Source organism: Otolemur garnettii, unplaced genomic scaffold (genome assembly GCF_000181295.1).
Source record: "Otolemur garnettii isolate 467f Iridium unplaced genomic scaffold, OtoGar3 scaffold00035, whole genome shotgun sequence".
NCBI lineage: Eukaryota > Metazoa > Chordata > Mammalia > Primates > Galagidae > Otolemur > Otolemur garnettii.
Window position 1 is genome coordinate 12,640,743 of NW_003852430.1, and position 13,778 is coordinate 12,654,520.

At 34.4% G+C, this 13,778-nt stretch overlaps 1 protein-coding gene across 2 annotated transcripts in view; it reads left to right on the top strand.

The window, feature by feature from the left end:
* The window catches only part of ADGRB3 (adhesion G protein-coupled receptor B3), a 734,763-nt gene that overhangs the window by 395,373 nt on the left and 325,612 nt on the right, over window positions 1–13,778 (top strand). For both annotated transcript variants that reach the window (XM_003789674.1, XM_003789673.2), the window contains 2 exons: window positions 1,431–1,580; window positions 2,458–2,533. In XM_003789674.1, coding sequence (XP_003789722.1) covers window positions 1,431–1,580; window positions 2,458–2,533 — 226 coding nt within the window. The remainder of the gene's footprint in view (window positions 1–1,430; window positions 1,581–2,457; window positions 2,534–13,778) is intronic.

The window sequence follows — 13,778 nt, forward strand, 5'->3', positions numbered from 1 at the left end:
CCAGGCAATAGACTACAATTCTATATCCTGAGCAGCCAAAAACCGGAAAAAAAAAAAAAAAAAAAAAAAGAAACTAAAATAGTTACAGCTGTTACCCAGAAACAGTATTTAACATCCATAACTCATTTGCGTATTATTCAATACCCTCTTTCTTTAACAGTTAGTTACAAAATATGTTTTTAAGCTTAGTATGTCAAATTACAAGTCAAATGAATTTCCATCCTATGCTGATAATGGATTACATAATAGCCTGAAAGAGCTTTAATAAAATACAGTTGCACTAATATGATGCAATAATACATAACCAATTTAATTGGAAACTAAATTAGTGGTACAGTAATATGTTTATACAACTAATATTGTTGAATTCTTAATTTTCATACTCTCAATTAAATTATAAATTCCTTCAAATGAAATCTGTTTATGAAGAGCCTAATTTTTTTTTTAATTTTAACTTTTCCATTGTGATAGCTTTTACAGTTTGCCCCCTCAATTTTCCATTTAAATCCTCCCAGGGACACTTGAAGCTTTAATGTGGAACAAATGTGGACCTATGTAAAAGTTTTACAAATTACACTTCATAATTGCTAATGCACATGATATGTAAGTGCTTAAGAATTTATCATCCCAGTTGTATTATACATATATAATAAAATTATATGCACTATAAATTTACATATAACTATTGCATATAATAAAAATATATTCAGACATTACTAAACATGTATCATTTTTGATTTTTAATATCATATTTCTTGCTAGGGAAGACATAATTCTCCACTAATGCATATACTTTCAATGGTTTTTTACTTTCAATTTGAGGGGGAAGTGTTAAATATTGTCTTGTTATTATTAATCTATTTGATGGATATGTCTGCATATGTTTTGGTACTATAATTATGATTTTATCAGTACTTTCTGGTTTAGATTCTGACAGATCTGTCTCCCAGAGCAATATGGATTTTTTCTCTGCATCTTTAGAGTGGCTCATCTGCTCCATGAAAATATTTGTTCTAATGAAAATGCAGAAAATCTGTTCTCGAGACAAAATTCAGAGCTGCATGCAAATGTCAGTCTGTTGGTCAAGGGTGTTAACCAAAATATTTAACAGAAATACATTTGAACTCCTAACAGTGGGGATCGAGACAGACTATGTCTAAAGTACCTGTTGAGCATCTTAGAATATCCATGCCATCATTAGCCATCATTTTATGATTCCTTTTGAAAGCAACAAAAACCTAGACTGATAAGTGAAAGAATCACCCACCTTAATGAAAAATATTGTTTTAAAATGAGAAATCATCTATTTTGTTGGTCTGATGACTTGAAATGTTATTTTGAACATACTGCAAGGTGTAATTTGATCAATTTTGATTACGCTAAAAAATAAAACAAGATTAGTTGACATTATTATTTCTCTTTTTAAATAGTGGCTAGCATTCAGAAACTTCCTGCAGCCTCTGTTCTAACAGACATCAACTTCCCAATGAAAGGCCGGAAGGGAATGGTTGACTGGGCAAGAAACTCAGAAGATAGGGTAGTCATTCCAAAAAGCATTTTCACTCCCGTGTCATCAAAAGGTAAATATATGAAATGATTGGAGCTTGAACAAAACATTCCTGGCAAGGTCATTTAATGAGACACTAGGTATAAACCTTCATGCATTAAACAATGTGAAAACAATTGGTACTGATGACGACCCTAAACTAATTTTGTTAATATAAAATAATTTATACTTGGTTTCTAAGTCTCTGAATTTACTGGGGGAAAAAAGTATCTATTGCAACGAAAAAGCAAAAAGGTTCTAATTATTACCCTGAACTTGACATAGTCAAGTTTCAATACTGATGATCTTGTCCCAGTGTAAAGCCTGTGGCCAGATAGTTCAAATATTTTAAGTTAGGTATTGAAACGCATTGAATTTTCCATGCAAGTCACTTTTATTTCAGCCTCGGTAAAGATTTGCTTTGGTATGAAGATATTATTTTGGCATATAAAAACAAAGTTAAGAAAATACTAAGTTTAAAGAACATCTTTAGTAGGCTCTACTACTACGGGCTCTTTTGAAAAGTGACATGGTCTGAATTCTCACTTTGGAGACTTTGACTTTAAAAAGCAGTGCTATAAAAGATAACTAGCTTTCTTTCCCGGTATGGTGGGGAATCAAAAGTCTTCAACAGAAACTAAAGCAGCTTCCTGTCTTAGCCTGGTAAGGGAAAGTTACTTTGTAACACGAAACCATCAAAAATACATCTGAACCCGGGGGAGTGTATAGGCTCCTGTGCCTGGTTAGGGATGCACTAATAGGCTCCTGTACCTGGTTAGGGACGCACTGCTCCTGCCCAGCTTCCTCTTTGCGTCATGTGTGGAATGCCCTTGTAATTAATGCTTTAAAGTTTTATAAGGTACAGTATTTTTCTTGCAGTTTGCTAATGTTATCAATTTTGTTCTTTCTAGAATTAGATGAATCCTCCGTATTTGTTCTTGGAGCAGTCCTATACAAAAACTTAGATCTAATTTTGCCCACCTTGAGGTAAGCGACAAAGCAATAAGCTGTTGTAATCTTTGTTAATTATTCAAAGATGTGATTATAGCTCATTCTATGAAAATAGTCAAGCAAGCTTTGATAATACAAAAGGCTTTTTCTGAAATCAAATAGAAAATACTAATTTAATGAACAGGTTATTAGCATATTATGCATTTAAAAACAACTAGAAAAGAAAATTTGGGTGTCTTATTATAGCCCTGCAATTCTGTTGTCACTAATCGTGACTTGCCTTGGATTGGAACAAAAAACAAGAAAGTAAGAAATGAAAAGCTCAAATCCACATAATAGAACGGGTTGTTATAAAATTAATGTTTCCCCCCTTTATTTGTAGTTAATGTTCTGCTCATCAACATTACATAAAACTGAAGAGTGTCAGGATGACTGAGAGAACATGACTTTTTCCTTTATTTGCACAAGGTCTCGAATTACTTTCAAATAAATTAACAATTACAACTACATTACAAAAAAGTGCTGTTGTTCATTTAGAGGACTATTTCTCAAAGAAATGCAGTGATTTCTCTCCTCTCAGACATTAGAAGAAATTATGAATAGTAATTCTACCAACAAATATTATTTGCTCGGCCGTCTTAAGTCCTTCAACAAATCTCACAGAAAATATTATTCACATCTCTTTGGATTATGTTGTTATCTCTCACCATGATCTGTTTCCTCCACGTGTCACCTCCTTTTGGAGGACTGAGACAAGTTGCATGTTTGTTAAACCAGCCACAGTTGCACCGAGCCCTTTCTCAAGCTCTCATAAATAAAGCTTTAAGTTTTTAAGGAGGACAGAATATGAAAGCTGTGTACAGTTATACCCAGGGCACAACAAATAGTTTAATAAACAAAAACAGAGTTCAGTCCAACAGAAAAGTAAATTCCAAGGAAGCAGCAGTGACTGGTCATTACTTTTTGCAGAAAAATTTTCTGGGTAGCACATGATAAATATCGATGGTGAGTCATCGCGAGCCCCTTTGGATGCAATGTGGGTTCTCTTTCAGCCCTATAGAAAACCATTAGAAGTTGAGAGTTTTCCGTGAAAACTCCGTTTCTTTTGGATGAAATTTCGGCTTTCTGAATTTGGATAGATTTATATCTGGTTTTGTTTTGCTAATAAAAACATTTCAAAACTAATTAAACATACTCTCACCTTTTCTGCTGATTTCATTAAAAGTCATTGGTATGTACAGTTACTCACACAAAAAAATTTATTCATAGATATACTGCCTCTATAATCTTTGTGAATGCTGATTTGAAGAGAGTTGTGCTAAAGTGTAAGTGCCCAGATAATCAGAGTTAGGCACTTACCTTCCACAGGGAGTCCGTTTATGTGAAGCTTCTTTTCTTAAGACTTCTAGACCAGACACTAACTTAAAATCAGGTGACCTGTGTTTTAATTTCAATTTAACATGACAAGAGTTTTATAAACTTGTCAGTCACTCAGCAGCAATCCTCTGCCTTCAGTTCAACTTTAGAACAGAAACACCTTACTTCTGAGGTGTACAGTGAATACGAATATGATATTCGACATAATATGCTTTATTTAGATTATCAGTTTCCCTCCTCGATATCCAGCTAAATTTTGTGATGACTAATCTTGTTCTGTATAATGTCATAGAACTCATAGAATGAACTGAAGATACTCCAATTTTCAAAAATTTATGCAGTCAAGGTAATTGGAAATTTCCTGGGGAATATCACCCTTGGGTAAAAATAAAAAGAAGCATTTAGTTAATGTTCCATATACTTTTAAAAAATCATGGTAGAGGCAGTTTGTCACTTACAGTTTATGGGTAGATTTATGGAGAGGGTATGGGTGACTTAATGGGCATAGCAGAGAACTCTCTGAAGGAGAATCTTCCAGAACACCACCTGTGACACACAAAAAAGTCACTGATATTTTTATATGTAAAATGTGGGAATTGAACTTTAAAGTTCTTTCCAACTTCAAAAAATCTACTTTTGTCATGGAGATTTCTACATATTCTTTAGAAGGAAATCCTTAGTGACATCCATATAAGAATTACAAATATTTTTACCTATTTGTACTTTCTATTTGTGAAGTAATTCAGTAAATGAGTCTAGGAAAACTAAACTCATATTTAGATCATTGACTAGAAATAATGACAGTAAAATTCTCAGATGAATTATTTAAGTACTCTTTGTTGGATTTTTTTATTTTTACTGTTTTTATTGTTGGGGATTCATTGAGTATACAAAGAACCAGTTTACATTGATCACATGGGTTACATAAAGTCCCTCTTATAGTTGTGTCCCACCCCCCAAAGGTGTGTCACACACCGTGACCCCCCAACTTATTTAAATACTCTCTGAAAGGTGAAATACTGGCATTGACTTGTTATTTTCTCTTATCTCATGTAGTAATATAAGGTGATCAGGAAACATTCTCAAGCTTGTTTATCTCCTTTTCAACAAAAACTTCCAAAATTTTAGTGATAGATGTACCAATTGTAGATCTGCTAAATAAGAATATACGAATACACATTTTAATTGACAAGGGTGATTCTTTCAGTCACCAAACATTTACTGAGTGTCAGCCTTGCTAATGATACTGCATTAATTCTTTAAAATTTTCTCTCCTATTAAGACTTCTAGAACAGTCCTTAATAAATAATAAATGGTCGAGGAATTTTTGTGGTAATAATTGATTATTCCATTTGATAAAATATCTAATATAAACCATTTTAAACAATAAAGTACACAGACATTTAGTGTTTATACTATGAAAATATTTTAGGAACAGAATAAAATATGTATATTGATTTATTGTATACGTTTGTATGAGTTGAACACAGCAGAAAAGGAAGTATCTTCTTATTCCACATGAAAAAAATGAGCAAATGTATTCTTTATGGTTAGTTGTTATCTGACAATTTTCATGGTGATTATTTTACTAGTTATTCGTTGAAATATTTAGAGGCAAGTTTTCCATACACAGAATAGTGTTAGCTTAACTGTTAGGTTTTTAGAAATCTTACATTTTGTTATAGTCCTTTTCATAATATCCTTTGCAAGGACTCTAAAGGTAGACTTTATGTCATGTTTTGAATAGAAGTTAGAAATTTTCCTTCGCAGAAAAGACATGATAATTTTGTATATTGATGCTTTTATTTAGGTATTTCTCTTCTCTCACCCTAGTAGACATTCACTTGCCCTTCTAGGGGTGGTTTTTATTTCACTGTTTGACTCTCTTCTTTTTTAAAGCTAGATTCAAATTGTTTCTTCAATTGAAGGAAATGTGGTCCACTCAAGTCCAAACTAAATAAGTGCTCTTCTCAGCTTCTCACCTTCTTTTTCTTCAGAATAATTTCTTACAGATAAAAAGTACAGACACAGAGGATAATACTGCTGCAAGTGCTATTTAAGTTTAGTTTCATCCAGCACTCTCATTTTATCCATGAAAGAACTGAGATTCTTATTGCTTAAGTGACTCGCCTAAGATCACATGTCTTATCAATAATAGTTCTAATCCGACTCATCTTCTGTCTGCCCAAACCTGGACTCTTCTATTACATCTCACTGCCCCTATGCTGCTAATACTGATTCCTTTAAGCCAGGTAACCCACGGACTTCTATGGTAGTGTGGGGATATTAAGGTACCTTTTGCAGAAAATCTGCAAGAGCCTGGAGCAGGTGGCCTTGTAGAGGCAGTCTCAGGAAGCTCTGAATTTGGCCCAGTGTTCCTAACCAAAGGTTTAAGTTTGTCACACCCCTCATTTCCTCCTGACTACTTACATGCCAAGCAGGCAAAGGCTGGCCAGCCCGGGCCCTGGGGTCCTTTGAGAGAGGTAAGACAGTAATACACAGACCCGACTCATATCCCAATTTCCCAAACATCCTTAGCCTGGCAATTTCATAAACTGCTGTGAGAATTTTTTTTATATTAAATGATAGCTGTGTACATTAATGCAATCATGGGGTACAGAGTGGTGTTTTCATACACAATTTGAAATATTTTCATCAAACTGGTTAACATAGCCTTTATGTCATTTTCTTAGTTATTGTGTTAAACGTTTATATTCTACTCTTAGAAAGATTCACTTGTACCCTTGTAAGATGAACCATACAAGTAATCATGTGTAACATTTTTGGAGGCCAATTTGATAATACCAAGAGACCTAAAAATGCATTGTCGTTGATAAAGCAATTGTACCTCTAAGAACTTATTTTACGGAAATTATCTCTAAGGAAAAAGAAAAGTATATCCAAATATACACCCAAGCCAAGAAATTGACAAATGGTTGTAAACAATCCGTTCTCTGATTCATTTCATAAAGACAAGCTTTAGTTTCATGAGAAAATCACAGTAATTCTAAGAATGTGAGCAGTGTGTAGATTTCCTGATAAGGAAAACGGAAAAATGCAGCCTTGTAAAAAAATGAATTTTATGTAGTAATTAACATGACATATATTATGAAAAACAGAACTAAGATTATATGTAAAGTCCACTCTACTATTAAAATGCCATGAAAAATGCAGATGAATAAGATCTACAATATTCTCATAAGCCAATAGTGGTTAGAAAATTATCTTTTAAGAAAGAAACACATTTTGATAAAGGAAAATCCTGTCAAGTACATAATCTAATAAAGATAAATGATGCTGAAATTTTATATATTTAGGAAATGGAACCCATTAAAGCTCTTAATATTGTAAGAATTAAACACAAATGAGAAAAGAAGTTGAACTAAATAATATGGGAAATAATAGAAAATTTAAGACATGGTCACTTTTACACCAATGTATTCCAAAGGCAACCGACCTGAAGCCATCAACTCTCAAAAGAACACACAATCTTAACTTCAGGATCTAAACTTTGTACCTTGCTTTTCACTTTTACTATTTGGTGAAATATTGTAATTCTGTGACCAAAAGAATGTGTCGTCATGAAAATATTAACAATTTAAATTATCCACAGAGAACAAATTGGAATGACTAACAGTATAAAATGTTACAAAATTATATCAGTGAATCGTTTATAAAATTTGGACTTAATTTGGCCATATCTTTTAAAAGTGAACTTAAATCCCCGATCACTTAGCAGTTTTGTAATTCTAGTCTTAGCAAACCTGATATTCTGACCAATTTCAAAGCTCTAAGTAAACTCAACCCTACTTTTTAGGAGTTGTTAGCTGATACTATTTTTTTTTATTAAGTCACATATACATAGATCATGAATACATTTATGCCTTTGTGAGATTTAGTGTGTTGATTATTTGTCCAAATTGGAGTGCTTACATCCTACTAATTAACATAGCTTTCACCTCATTTACCTAATCACACTGTTAAGACATTTGTGTTCTATACTTGATAGATTTGACTTGTACCCTTGGAATATGCTCCATAGGGGTGGTCCCACCATTAACCCTCTTTCTATTGAACCACCCCTTCCCTACCCTGGTCCCTCCCCTTCCCTCCTTCATCCTGGGCCATAGTTGTGATTCATCTTTCATATGAAAGTGTGACTGATTATAAATTGGTTTCTTAGTAGTACTGAGTACATTGTGTATTTTTTTCCATTCCTGAGATACTTTACTAAGAAGAATATTTTCCAGCTCCATCCATGTAAACGTAAAAGAGTTAAAGTCTCCATCTTTTTTAATGCTGCATAGTATTCCATGGTATACATATACCATAATTTATTAATCCATTCATGTGTCAGTGGGCACTTAGGTTTCTTCCATGACTTGGCGATTATGAATTGAGCTGCAGTGAACAATCTGGTGCAAATATCTTTGTTGCCAAGTGATTTTTGATCTTTTGGATATACACCTAGTAGAGGAATTGCAGGATCAAATGGCAGGTCTACATTTAGATTTTAGTTTTAGTTTAGTTTAGTTTTATATTTTAGTTTTAAAAGCAAAGGTATTTAGCTTAAAGATTTTGATGAACTTCTCAATTCCCAGAATACATGAAATCATCTGTTTTATTTAGTTTTATTTAACTTGAAGGATTCATTTAAAACAATATGGAAAGCTCTAATTTTTTGAAGGTACATGAACTATGGATATAAAAGTGTAAAAAGACTATAATAATTTTAATAATTTACAGTGAGCCATTACCATGTTTTCACTGCATCTTTTCCTGGTTGCAATTTTTTTTTGGTAGATTTTGGCCAGGGCCAAAATATATGGGGCTGGAACCCTACCCCTTGAGCCACAGGCACCACCCTCCCTTCCCTGGCTGCATTTGTGGGGCTGGCAGTTCTCTGCTACAGTTTTCAGTGTCTTTTGCCCCCTTCATTAAGTTTACTCATCAGCATTTTTATCTTTTTGATGCTATTTAAATGAAATTATTTTCTTAATTTCCTTTTTGGATTGTTGATTGTTCATGTATAGAAACACAATTGACTTTTGTGCGCTGAGTTTTTGCAAGTTTGATGCATTTGTTTATTACTTATAAAAGGTTGTGTGTGCGTGCGTGTGACACTTAGATTTGTCTACATATAAAATAATGCCATTTAAGAACAGAGATAATTTGACTTCTGCCTTTCCAACTTGAGGGCCTTTTATTCCTTTGGCTTGCCCAATTTCTCTGTCTACAATTTCCAGGGCTGTTTTGAATAGCAATGACATTCTTATCTTGGTCCTTATCTGAGAGGGAAAGCTCTCAGTTTTCACCGTAAAGTGTGATGTTAGCTGTAGTTTTGTGTATATTGTCTTTATCATGATGAGGCAATTTCTTTCTATTCCTAGTTGTGGGTGAAGTGTTTTTATCATAAAGATATTGGCTTAGTCACATGTTTAACTTGAGATGATCGAGTGGTTTTTGTTCTTTTGTCTTTCCTTCTGTTAATGTAACGGGTTACATTGATTGAGTCTCATATATCGAATCATTCCTGCACTCCAGGAATAAATCCCACTTGGGCATAGGGTATAATATTTTCAATGTGTTGCTGTATTCGGTTTGCCCGTATTTCATTGTGGAGTTTTGCATCAGTGTTCATTGGGGATATCCATACAGTGTTGTTGTTATTTTTAAGTATCTTTGTGTGATTTTGATATTAGAATGTAATGATCTTCTCTATTCTTGAAATTTGGGGAAGAGTTTGAGAAGGTTTTTTGTGAATTCTTCCTTACATGTGCTATAGAATCCTCTAATGAAGGCTTTTGGTTTCCTGGACTTTTCTTTGTTTAAAGCAATGGTTCTCAGCCTTCATAATGCCACTGCCCTTTAATACAGTTCCTGTAGGTTGAGAACTGCTGGTTTAGAGGTTTTTCATTCAGTCAATGAGTCAATCTTCTTAATCAATCTTCTCACTAGCTGTAGGTCAATTTCATTTCTTGATGATTTAGTCTTGGTAAGTTATATGATATTTTTCAAAAATAGTATCTATTGATTTTAGATTGCCCTGTTAGTTGTCAGGGGATTGATTGTTCATAGTCGTTCCTTACAATCATTTTTTTTGTTTGTGTGACATCTCCTCCTTCTTGTCTGATTTCTCTTAGTCTACCTAAGTGTTTTGTAAATTTTTAAAATCATTAGTTTTGTTGATTTTTCTTTTTTCTACTTTTTTAAACGTTCAGCTCTAATATTTATTGTTTTCTTTCTTTTTATAACTTTTGCTTTTGCTCCTTTTCTAGTTGTTTGAGGTATAAGATGAGTTCACAATTTGAGCATTTTCTTCTTTTCTAATATACTGTATACTGCTATACACATCGCACTTCACACTATTCGTAACACATCCCATAAGTAACGATGTGCTGTATCTCACGTTCCCTTATCTCAACATGTTTTCTAATATTTCTTGGGATGTCTTTCTTGATCCATTGGCTATTCAAGAGTGTGTCCTTTAATGTCCACATATTTGTGAAAAGTTTTCTTTTTGCTTTTGATGCCTAGTTTCATCCCACTGGAGTCAGAAAGGTAATTGGCATAATTTTTTGATCTTCCAAATTTGTTAAGACTTGTTTTGTGGCCTAACATGTGATCTCTCTTTGAGAATGTTCAGTTTTCACTTCAGAAAAAATGTGTTATCATCCTGTCTTATGGAGTGTTTGTGGATGTCTGTCAGATCCAATTGGTCTCTAAGATTGTTTACATCTTCTGTTTTCTAATTTGTCTTCTGTCTAGTGATCTATTCATTATTATAATGTGGTGTTGAAGTCTGCTATGATTGTGTTACTGTTTACATCTTCCTTCAGTGCTGTCAATGTTTGCTTTAGATGTTTGAGTATTCTGCTGTTAGGTGTATTTATAACTGTTACACTGTCCATGTGAATTGACCTTTTGTGAGTATATTATGTCCTTCTTTGTCTCTTTTAACAATTTTTGAGTTAAGGTTTCTTTTGGTTGATATAAGGATGCCCACCTCACTCTCTTTTGGTTATCATTAAATGGGTTATCATTTTCCTGTCATTTCACTTTCAGTGTATGTTGTGCCATTATATTCAAAGCAAGTCTTTTGTAGACAGCTACTTTGTTCTTTTTTTTTGAGACAGAGTCTTGTTCTGTCCCCTGAGCTGGAATGCAGTGATATCACTACAGCTTGCTGCGACCTCTGACTCCTGAATGGCTCACGATTCTTCTTGTTAGGCCTGTGTGGATGTTCTCTGGTCCCCTGGTTCCCAGTGTCGAGAATGAGTAGTGGTGCCGAGCTGAGCCAGTGACAGAGTAGTCACAGATGCAGAGCAATCTCACACAAACATGTTACAGGAAAACCAGAGAAACTGTAGGAAGTGAAAGTGAAACAGGAAGGTCCACAAAATGACACAAAGTGAAATTCTGTTCCAGAGAAAGAGGGACAAGTCGGTCCACCTGGGTGAGGGAAGGCCCAAGGCCCGAAAGTCTGAACACACTGCTGTCTTTTACGTGCTCACTGCTTTGTCCTGCCTTTCTCCTGGCCGGACTGGCTTCCATTTCTCACCGTTGAGGTGATCTGCAGGTTGTGGTTATAGAGCAGATCACATAACTGGTTATATAACAGGTCAGTTATGTAACAGTTTCCCTTTCTACTCCTGTGTCTTCCCCAGAATCCTTCACTGAACGTTGCCCCCACGCTGTCCTAAGTAGATGGTAATGAGCCCTAGGTCAATTAAAGGTGACAAGAAACTCCTTACTGTGTATGTTCCTATCAAGAAACAATTTTCAGTTGTAATTTGGTTCCTACCTTCACTTTGGCTCCCATTCTCTGCATTTAGCCACGTCCTTGCTACCTGAATACCATCTGGCATTCCTAACACTCTGGCTTCAGCATTTCATGAAACTGGACTACAGAAGTGAACCACCATGTGCAGCTAAGATTTGTATTTTTTTTCTTTTTTTTTAGAGATGGGATCTTATTCTGGTCTTGAACTCTTGGCATCAAGATCCTCCCTTGTTGGCCTCCCAAAATGCTAGGATTATAGGTACAAATCACTACCTATCCAGCCTGGATTGCATTTTTAATCAATTTTTTAAAATTCTCTTCAAGATACATCTCATGTGCCCCAAGACTCTGCAAAAATTGTGAAGAATAAGTTGCATCTTCTTTGACTGATGAACTCCACATATTTTTAAATATTTTATATACCAACTAGCACAAATCTCAAGGACAGGAGAAAAACTTTATTACTTTAGTCATGAAATCAATTTGGCTGTAAGATCTGCTTTCCTAGCAGTGAATACAAAGTGCACCCAGCCAGGAAGCATTAGTGGATCACAAAGCTTGACATAGCATATCAGCAGCCAGCTAGTCACTTATGCAAATTAGAATAAATTGATGGAATAGATTAAATATAATTTTGTACACTATACACTTTTTTAAAAGAGGGCCATTGCATAATGTACAATGGCTTATTTTTCCTCTGTTAAGCATCTTAAGGCTGTGAGACTGACATTACATTTTAAATCAACTTGGCAGAAAGTTTGGTATGGTGTTTAGTGCGTGTTTATTCAACCATACATTCAAACATGTTTTAAGTACTAAAATTTTCCAGGAATGATGCAAATGAGGATATAAAAATGATAGGTACGAATCTTGCCCCCACTGAACTTATACTTTTGTCGAAGAAGATACACATAGAACTGATGAATCCTGTGTTAGAAGTAGGGGCATACTCCTGTGTAGTGGAACCAGGGGAAGGAGAGGTCCTCACATAACTGAGTTGAATGAAACCATATGCATAAATAAATTGGCATTGCCACACATCTTTTCTCAAGTGTATTCCAGATGTGTTACAACATGCTTGTACACACAAGCATGTGGACACACGATTTACCAAAAGCCAGACTTTCTCCACCAAGCCAGCTGAATACTGAGAAGCCCTACAGTGTAACAGACCTACAGATGACTGTTTATCTTAGCTACTTTGCTTCCCAAAGCCAGAGAATGTCCTACATAGCTTAACCCTATGTAGCATACCCATATTTATGTTTTCCACTAATGTATCCACACGTGCAAGTTAAAAATAATACAGATAACTTTCTAGGATAAAAATTACCTAAAGTTAATTAAAATTAGCAGTGATTGGGCTTAATGCAGAAAAATAAGATTGTAAACAAAATCAGAGTAAAAGTTGGATGGAATCTTAGTGAAGCATCAATACTTTCATAAAGTAACAAAATCAGAATTTGAACTATTCAGGCTGATCTGAAAGAGGGATTTGCACATGTTCATTCATGAGTGATTGACATCTTAGAGAAACATTCATTAATTTTTCTGATGGTGCAAGGTCGGCATTACCCCAAACTCCAACCCGGGTACACTTTGTCATTCTCTGGGAGGCCTGCCATCTCTGCTGTAATGATCAATCACCTAGCATAACCTCTTACCTTTATTAATTTCATCTATTCTTTGATCACTTTTACTCCCAGAGAACCAAGAAAGCGTATTTTAACAAATGGAGCTTGCCATTTAGAGCTTAGTTTTATATCCTCCTCAAGGCATCTTAACTTCAATTAACTAATTTAATAGTAAATGAAACAAAGGCTAGTTAAGTAGCTCTTTCTGTTGGCAACCACCTCCCCCTAAGAAAAACAAAATAGATTTGTGCTTTGTTGCTTATTATTATTTACTGTGAGGCTAAATAACTTCCTAAGTGTTGAAGAATTTATTATTTGTCAATTACTGCATTCCTGAGGAATGGATTAAAATTGTAATTCATCTTAATATATACTAATGGTTACTATTCCTAAGTAAAGTTTCCCAATCGTGAAATAGCTCAGCATTTTTTTTTTCTGGTTAAATCTTGGGTCCAAGACCATTTCCTTAAAGAAAGTATTATCACAA